The 9807-nt window shown below is 38.3% G+C and overlaps 1 protein-coding gene across 1 annotated transcript; it reads left to right on the forward strand.

Moving 5' to 3' along the window:
• Positions 1-7: 7 nt before the first annotated feature.
• On the forward strand, positions 8-9782 carry LOC143140740 (uncharacterized; the record flags this gene model as incomplete). Its single annotated transcript, XM_076301816.1, has 1 exon — positions 8-9782. A coding segment is annotated over exon 1 (9717 nt), but the record flags the coding sequence as incomplete, so codon positions are not given.
• Positions 9783-9807: the final 25 nt, after the last annotated feature.

Genomic DNA, 9807 nt, shown 5'->3' on the forward strand with positions numbered 1-9807 from the left:
TTTTGCAAGCACAATTACTTGTACAGAGACAGGTGGATACTGGTGTTCAAACAGAGGAGAAGGAAATGGACCAGGAGGCTACACCAGCACCAGAACAAGTGTTCAGGAAGCAAGGCATTGAGAGAGAGATGCTGGAACTGGAAAGGGAAATACAACATCAGAAAGAGGTTCTAGAACAGGAGAAGAAGGCTCTGGAAAATGAGAGAGATGGTCTAAAACATGATAAAGATATGTTGGAATACGAGAGGGCTACTCTAGAAAAGGAATGGGAAGATTTACATCAAATTCCTAACGAAGTAAGGAATTTCAGAGAGGAGATACAACAAAAAGAGGAAGCACTGAAGGTCAAAATGGACAACTTGTCTCTCCAAGAGGAAGACATAAACAAACAGAGGAAAGTTATGGAAATGGAAAAGTATGACATTCAACAGGAAAGATATCAGCTGTCACAACAAAAGATTAAAATTGACCAACAACAGAAAGAAATTGAAGACATAGTGAAAAATAACATTAAATGCAGCAATGACCTGAAATTATTGAAGTTGGAATTTGAGCAAGAAAAGGAGAAACATGAGTGTGACCTAGCCACAGAAAAAATGTATATTCAAGAAAAAAGGTTTGCGCTTGAAAAAGAAAGACTAGACATAACAGAGAGACTCATTCAAATTCAGTGTGAGAAAGACTCTCTAGATCAGTTGCAGGCAAACATAGAGAAACATAAAGAAGATATCAAAAGGGAGAGCAAACACCTGGAAATGGAAATGCAGTACTTTGAGCACTACAAGACAGAACTTATGAAGCAATCAGAGGAGATGGATGACGTAAAGCAAACTGTGATGGTGGAGCAGAGACATCTTGAGAGCAAAATGGCTGAATTAAACTACCAAAAGCTGCAGGTGGATGACATGATGAGAAGAAATAAATTGGAGTTGGATAACTTGGAAAAACTTAGGATTGAAATAGAAATACAAACACAGCACTTGGAGAACACCATGGAAAATATAACGATAGAACAGGAGCAGTTGGAAAACAATAGAAAAATACTGGAAAAAGAAAAACAAGACATTGAAAAAAGCAACAAACTCATATCAAAAGAAAAGATGGAGGTGGAAAAGATGAAGGAAGATCTACATAGAGAATGGAATGAACTTAAAAGAGAGAGACTCAATGCAGAGGAACAGGAAAACATCAGAATAAAAGAAATACAAGATGAAAAAATGGCTATAGAATCATTATTTGTTGACATAGAAAATAAGAAAAAGGAACTAAACATAGAAAGACAACACATCAACACCAGACAACTTCAACTGGACGTTGTCAAAAAAGAGCTTCATAAACAGAGAGACAACATGGAAGAGCAGCAGAGTGACCTGACAGAAAGGAAAGCTGAGATCGACCAGCAACAAATAGAGCTGAATAATATGATGGATATCCACAACAAAGAAAAGATGGAACTTGACCGAATCAGGGCTGACATAAAAAAAGAGAGGGAAGCAGTTGAGATTACCGTGAAAGAAAAGTTAAGTGCGGAAAGAGAAGAACTTGAGAAACTGAAAAATAGACTGCATGAAGAAAGGCAGGAAATTGAAAACAACAAACATGCCATGATGAAAGACAAGGATGAGTTGGAAAACTTGAAAAATGATCTTCAGAAACAATGGAACGAGCTGCGTCCTTACAAGGAAAACATTGAAAGTGAAAAGGATGAACTTCAAAAGAAGATGGCTGAGGTGGAAGAAAAGTCAAATAACATTGAGAATATGATGCAGGAGATGATACAAAAGAAAGAGAGAATGGAAGAACAAGCACAGGTTCTACAAAAAGAAAAGGACGTCTTCCAGAGTGTTGCTGAAGAAACAGAAAGAATGAAGGTTGAATTTGAAAAGTGTAGTATTGAAATTCAGAAACAAAAACTAGAATTAGCAGAAAGCAAACTCATTCTTGAGGCAGAAACTCGTGATTTGGAGATGAAAAAGTCAGAAATGGATGTAGAAATGAACATGTTACAAAATGAAAAAGTGCAACAGAGGCAAGAGTATGAAAACCTACTGAAAGAAATACAGGAAGAGAAAGACACTCTGAAACAACTTCAAGAAGAAACGGAATCGAAGAAAAATGTCCTGCAGAACCAGGAGTCGGACCTGACATCCAGAAAGGAGCAATTAGACCTTCTCCAGTCAGACCTCCAAACACAGAGAGACAACATGGAAGAGATGATTAAGGCCATTAACAAGCAGCAAAGTGACCTAACAGAAAGGAAAGCTGAGATCGACCAGCAACAAATAGAGCTGAATAATATGATGGATATCCACAACAAGGAAAAGATTGAACTTGACCGAATCAGGGCTGACATAGAAGAAAAGACAAAAGCAATTGAGGTTACCGTCAAAAAAAAATTAGGTGCAGAAAGAGAAGAACTTGAGAAACTGAAAAATAGACTGCATGAAGAAAGACAGGAAATTGAAAACAACAAACATACCTTGATGGAAGACAAGGATGAGTTGGAAAACTTGAAAAATGATCTTCAGAAACAATGGGACGAGCTGCGTCCTTACAAGGAAAACATTGAAATTGAAAAGGACAAACTTCAGAAAAAGACGGCTGAGGTGGAAGAAAAGTCAAATAACATTGAGAATATCAGGCAGGAGATGATGCAGGAGAAAGAGAGATTGGACGAACAAGCACAGGTTCTACAAAAAGAAAAGGATGTCCTCCAGAGTGTTGCTGAAGAAACAGAAAGAATGAAGGTTGAATTTGAAAAGTGTAGTATTGAAATTGAGAAACAAAAACAAGAATTAGCAGAAAACAAACTCATTCTTGAGGCAGGAACTCGTGATTTGGAGATGAAAAGGTCAGAAATGGATATAGAAATGAACATGTTACAAAATGAAAACGTGAAACAGAGGGAAGAGTATGAAAACCTACTGAAAGAAATACAGGAAGAGAAGGACACTCTGAAACAACTTCAAGAAGAAACGGAATCGAAGAAAAATGTCCTGCAGAACCAGGAGTCGGACCTGACATCCAGGAAGGAGCAACTAGACTTTCTCCAGTCAGAACTCCAAACACAGAGAGACAACATGGAAGAGATGATGAAGGCCATTACCGAGCAGCAGAGTAACCTAACAGAAAGGAAAGCTGAGATCGACCAGCAACAAATAGAGCTGAATAATATGATGGATATCCACAACAAGGAAAAGATTGAACTTGACCGAATCAGGGCTGACATAGAAGAAAAGACAAAAGCAAGTGAGATTACCGTTAAAGAAAAACTAGGTGCAGAAAGAGAAGAACTTGAGAAACTGAAAAATAGACTGCATGAAGAAAGACAGGAAATTGAAAACAACAAACATGCCTTGATAGAAGACAAGGATGAGTTGGAAAACTTGAAAAATGATCTTCAGAAACAATGGGACGAGCTGCGTCCTTACAAGGAAAACATTGAAAGTGAAAAGGACAAACTTCAGAAAAAGATGGCTGAGGTGGAAGAAAAGTCAAATAACATTGAGAATATCAGGCAGGAGATGATGCAGGAGAAAGAGAGATTGGACGAACAAGCACAGGTTCTACAAAAAGAAAAGGATGTCCTCCAGATTGTTGCTGAAGAAACAGAAAGAATGAAGGTTGAATTTGAAAAGTGTAGTATTGAAATTCAGAAACAAAAACTAGAATTAGCAGAAAGCAAACTCATTCTTGAGGCAGAAACTCGTGATTTGGAGATGAAAAGGTCAGAAATGGATATAGAAATGAACATGTTACAAAATGAAAAAGTGAAACAGAGGCAAGAGTATGAAAACCTACTGAAAGAAATACAGGAAGAGAAGGACACTCTGAAACAACTTCAAGAAGAAACGGAATCGAAGAAAAATGTCCTGCAGAACCAGGAGTCGGACCTGACATCCAGGAAGGAGCAACTAGACTTTCTCCAGTCAGAACTCCAAACACAGAGAGACAACATGGAAGAGATGATGAAGGCCATTACCGAGCAGCAGAGTAACCTAACAGAAAGGAAAGCTGAGATCGACCAGCAACAAATAGAGCTGAATAATATGATGGATATCCACAACAAGGAAAAGATTGAACTTGACCGAATCAGGGCTGACATAGAAGAAAAGACAAAAGCAATTGAGATTACCGTTAAAGAAAAACTAGGTGCAGAAAGAGAAGAACTTGAGAAACTGAAAAATAGACTGCATGAAGAAAGACAGGAAATTGAAAACAACAAACATGCCTTGATAGAAGACAAGGATGAGTTGGAAAACTTGAAAAATGATCTTCAGAAACAATGGGACGAGCTGCGTCCTTACAAGGAAAACATTGAAAGTGAAAAGGACAAACTTCAGAAAAAGATGGCTGAGGTGGAAGAAAAGTCAAATAACATTGAGAATATCAGGCAGGAGATGATGCAGGAGAAAGAGAGATTGGACGAACAAGCACAGGTTCTACAAAAAGAAAAGGATGTCCTCCAGAGTGTTGCTGAAGAAACAGAAAGAATGAAGGTTGAATTTGAAAAGTGTAGTATTGAAATTCAGAAACAAAAACTAGAATTAGCAGAAAGCAAACTCATTCTTGAGGCAGAAACTCGTGATTTGGAGATGAAAAGGTCAGAAATGGATATAGAAATGAACATGTTACAAAATGAAAAAGTGAAACAGAGGCAAGAGTATGAAAACCTACTGAAAGAAATACAGGAAGAGAAGGACACTCTGAAACAACTTCAAGAAGAAACGGAATCGAAGAAAAATGTCCTGCAGAACCAGGAGTCGGACCTGACATCCAGGAAGGACCAACTAGACTTTCTCCAGTCAGACCTCCAAACACAGAGAGACAACATGGAAGAGATGATGAAGGCCATTACCGAGCAGCAGAGTAACCTAACAGAAAGGAAAGCTGAGATCGACCAGCAACAAATAGAGCTGAATAATATGATGGATATCCACAACAAGGAAAAGATTGAACTTGACCGAATCAGGGCTGACATAGAAGAAAAGACAAAAGCAATTGAGATTACCGTTAAAGAAAAACTAGGTGCAGAAAGAGAAGAACTTGAGAAACTGAAAAATAGACTGCATGAAGAAAGACAGGAAATTGAAAACAACAAACATGCCTTGATGGAAGACAAGGATGAGTTGGAAAACTTGAAAAATGATCTTCAGAAACAATGGGACGAGCTGCGTCCTTACAAGGAAAACATTGAAATTGAAAAGGACAAACTTCAGAAAAAGATGGCTGAGGTGGAAGAAAAGTCAAATAACATTGAGAATATCAGGCAGGAGATGATGCAGGAGAAAGAGAGATTGGACGAACAAGCACAGGTTCTACAAAAAGAAAAGGATGTCCTCCAGAGTGTTGCTGAAGAAACAGAAAGAATGAAGGTTGAATTTGAAAAGTGTAGTATTGATATTGAGAAACAAAAACAAGAATTAGCAGAAAACAAACTCATTCTTGAGGCAGAAACTCATGATTTGGAGATGAAAAGGTCAGAAATGGATATAGAAATGAACATGTTACAAAATGAAAAAGTGAAACAGAGGGAAGAGTATGAAAACCTAAAGAAAGAAATACAGGAAGAGAAGGACACTCTGAAACAACTTCAAGAAGAAACGGAATCGAAGAAAAATGTCCTGCAGAACCAGGAGTCGGACCTGACATCCAGGAAGGAGCAACTAGACTTTCTCCAGTCAGACCTCCAAACACAGAGAGACAACATGGAAGAGATGATGAAGGCCATTACCGAGCAGCAGAGTAACCTAACAGAAAGGAAAGCTGAGATCGACCAGCAACAAATAGAGCTGAATAATATGATGGATATCCACAACATGGAAAAGATTGAACTTGACCGAATCAGGGCTGACATAGAAGAAAAGAAAGAATCAAGTGAGATTACCGTTAAAGAAAAGCTAGGTGCGGAAAGAGAAGAACTTGAGAAACTGCAAAATAGACTGCATGAAGAAAGACAGGAAATTGAAAACACCAAACATGCCGTGATGAAAGACAAGGATGAGTTGGAAAACTTGAAAAACGATCTTCAGAAACAATGGGACGAGCTGCGTCCTTACAAGGAAAACATTCAAATTGAAAAGGATGAACTTCAAAAGAAGATGGCTGAGGTGGAAGAAAAGTCAAATAACATTGAGAATATCAGGCAGGAGATGATGCAGGAGAAAGAGAGATTGGAGGAACAAGCAGAGGTTCTACAAAAAGAAAAGGATGTCCTCCAGATGGTTGCTGAAGAAACAGAAAGTATGAAGTTTGAATTTGAAAAGTGTAGTATTGAAATTGAGAAACAAAAACAAGAATTAGCAGAAAACAAACTCATTCTTGAGGCAGAAACTCGTGATTTGGAGATGAAAAGGTCAGAAATGGATATAGAAATGAACATGTTACAAAATGAAAAAGTGAAACAGAGGGAAGAGTATGAAAACCTACTGAAAGAAATACAGGAAGAGAAGGACACTCTGAAACAACTTCAAGAAGAAACAGAATCGAAGAAAAATGTCCTGCAGAACCAGGAGTCGGACCTGACATCCAGGAAGGAGCAACTAGGCTTTCTCCAGTCAGACCTCCAAACACAGAGAGACAACATGGAAGAGATGATGAAGGCCATTACCGAGCAGCAGAGTAACCTAACAGAAAGGAAAGCTGAGATCGACCAGCAACAAATAGAGCTGAATAATATAATGGATATCCACAACAAGGAAAAGATTGAACTTGACCGAATCAGGGCTGACATAGAAGAAAAGACAAAAGCAATTCAGATTACCGTTCAAGAAAAGCTAGGTGCGGAAAGAGAAGAACTTGAGAAACTGCAAAATAGACTGCATGAAGAAAGACAGGAAATTGAAAACACCAAACATGCCGTGATGAAAGACAAGGATGAGTTGGAAAACTTGAAAAACGATCTTCAGAAACAATGGGACGAGCTGCGTCCTTACAAGGAAAACATTCAAATTGAAAAGGATGAACTTCAAAAGAAGATGGCTGAGGTGGAAGAAAAGTCAAATAACATTGAGAATATCAGGCAGGAGATGATGCAGGAGAAAGAGAGATTGGACGAACAAGCACAGGTTCTACAAAAAGAAAAGGATGTCCTCCAGATTGTTGCTGAAGACACAGAAAGAATGAAGGTTGAATTTGAAAAGTGTAGTATTGAAATTGAGAAACAAAAACAAGAATTAGCAGAAAACAAACTCATTCTTGAGGCAGGAACTCGTGATTTGGAGATGAAAAGGTCAGAAATAGATATAGAAATGAACATGTTACAAAATGAAAAAGTGAAACAGAGGGAAGAGTATGAAAACCTACTGAAAGAAATACAGGAAGAGAAGGACACTATGAAACAACTTCAAGAAGAAACAGAATCGAAGAAAAATGTCCTGCAGAACCAGGAGTCGGACCTGACATCCAGGAAGGAGCAACTAGACTTTCTCCAGTCAGAACTCCAAACACAGAGAGACAACATGGAAGAGATGATGAAGGCCATTAACGAGCAGGAGAGTAACCTAACAGAAAGGAAAGCTGAGATCGACCAGCAACAAATAGAGCTGAATAATATGATGGATATCCACAACAAGGAAAAGATTGAACTTGACCGAATCAGGGCTGACATAGAAGAAAAGACAAAAGCAATTGAGATTACCGTTAAAGAAAAACTAGGTGCAGAAAGAGAAGAACTTGAGAAACTGAAAAATAGACTGCATGAAGAAAGACAGGAAATTGAAAACAACAAACATGCCTTGATGGAAGACAAGGATGAGTTGGAAAACTTGAAAAATGATCTTCAGAAACAATGGGACGAGCTGCGTCCTTACAAGGAAAACATTGAAATTGAAAAGGACAAACTTCAGAAAAAGATGGCTGAGGTGGAAGAAAAGTCAAATAACATTGAGAATATCAGGCAGGAGATGATGCAGGAGAAAGAGAGATTGGACGAACAAGCACAGGTTCTACAAAAAGAGAATGATGTCCTCCAGAGTGTTGCTGAAGAAACAGAAAGAATGAAGGTTGAATTTGAAAAGTGTAGTATTGAAATTCAGAAACAAAAACTAGAATTAGCAGAAAGCAAACTCATTCTTGAGGCAGAAACTCGTGATTTGGAGATGAAAAAGTCAGATATGGATGTAGAAATGAACATGTTACAAAATGAAAAAGTGAAACAGAGGCAAGAGTATGAAAACCTACTGAAAGAAATACAGGAAGAGAAGGACACTCTGAAACAACTTCAAGAAGAAACGGAATCGAAGAAAAATGTCCTGCAGAACCAGGAGTCGGACCTGACATCCAGGAAGGACCAACTAGACTTTCTCCAGTCAGAACTCCAAACACAGAGAGACAACATGGAAGAGATGATGAAGGCCATTAACGAGCAGGAGAGTAACCTAACAGAAAGGAAAGCTGAGATCGACCAGCAACAAATAGAGCTGAATAATATGATGGATATCCACAACAAGGAAAAGATTGAACTTGACCGAATCAGGGCTGACATAGAAGAAAAGACAAAAGCAATTGAGATTACCGTTAAAGAAAAGCTAGGTGCGGAAAGAGAAGAACTTGAGAAACTGCAAAATAGACTGCATGAAGAAAGACAGGAAATTGAAAACACCAAACATGCCGTGATGAAAGACAAGGATGAGTTGGAAAACTTGAAAAACGATCTTCAGAAACAATGGGACGAGCTGCGTCCTTACAAGGAAAACATTCAAATTGAAAAGGATGAACTTCAAAAGAAGATGGCTGAGGTGGAAGAAAAGTCAAATAACATTGAGAATATCAGGCAGGAGATGATGCAGGAGAAAGAGAGATTGGACGAACAAGCACAGGTTCTACAAAAAGAAAAGGATGTCCTCCAGATTGTTGCTGAAGACACAGAAAGAATGAAGGTTGAATTTGAAAAGTGTAGTATTGAAATTGAGAAACAAAAACAAGAATTAGCAGAAAACAAACTCATTCTTGAGGCAGGAACTCGTGATTTGGAGATGAAAAGGTCAGAAATAGATATAGAAATGAACATGTTACAAAATGAAAAAGTGAAACAGAGGGAAGAGTATGAAAACCTACTGAAAGAAATACAGGAAGAGAAGGACACTATGAAACAACTTCAAGAAGAAACAGAATCGAAGAAAAATGTCCTGCAGAACCAGGAGTCAGACCTGACATCCAGGAAGGAGCAACTAGACTTTCTCCAGTCAGAACTCCAAACACAGAGAGACGACATGGAAGAGATGATGAAGGCCATTAACGAGCAGGAGAGTAACCTAACAGAAAGGAAAGCTGAGATCGACCAGCAACAAATAGAGCTGAATAATATGATGGATATCCACAACAAGGAAAAGATTGAACTTGACCGAATCAGGGCTGACATAGAAGAAAAGACAAAAGCAATTGAGATTACCGTTAAAGAAAAACTAGGTGCAGAAAGAGAAGAACTTGAGAAACTGAAAAATAGACTGCATGAAGAAAGACAGGAAATTGAAAACAACAAACATGCCTTGATGGAAGACAAGGATGAGTTGGAAAACTTGAAAAATGATCTTCAGAAACAATGGGACGAGCTGCGTCCTTACAAGGAAAACATTGAAATTGAAAAGGACAAACTTCAGAAAAAGATGGCTGAGGTGGAAGAAAAGTCAAATAACATTGAGAATATCAGGCAGGAGATGATGCAGGAGAAAGAGAGATTGGACGATCAAGCACAGGTTCTACAAAAAGAGAATGATGTCCTCCAGAGTGTTGCTGAAGAAACAGAAAGAATGAAGGTTGAATTTGAAAAGTGTAGTATTGAAATTCAGAAACAAAAACTAGAATTTG

Source organism: Alosa pseudoharengus, unplaced genomic scaffold (assembly GCF_046254945.1).
Source record: "Alosa pseudoharengus isolate Yale_2024_CS ecotype anadromous, Long Island Sound unplaced genomic scaffold, YU_APseudo_1.1 YU_APseudo_1.1_scf_23, whole genome shotgun sequence".
In the NCBI taxonomy this organism is placed as follows: Eukaryota; Metazoa; Chordata; class Actinopteri; order Clupeiformes; family Clupeidae; genus Alosa; species Alosa pseudoharengus.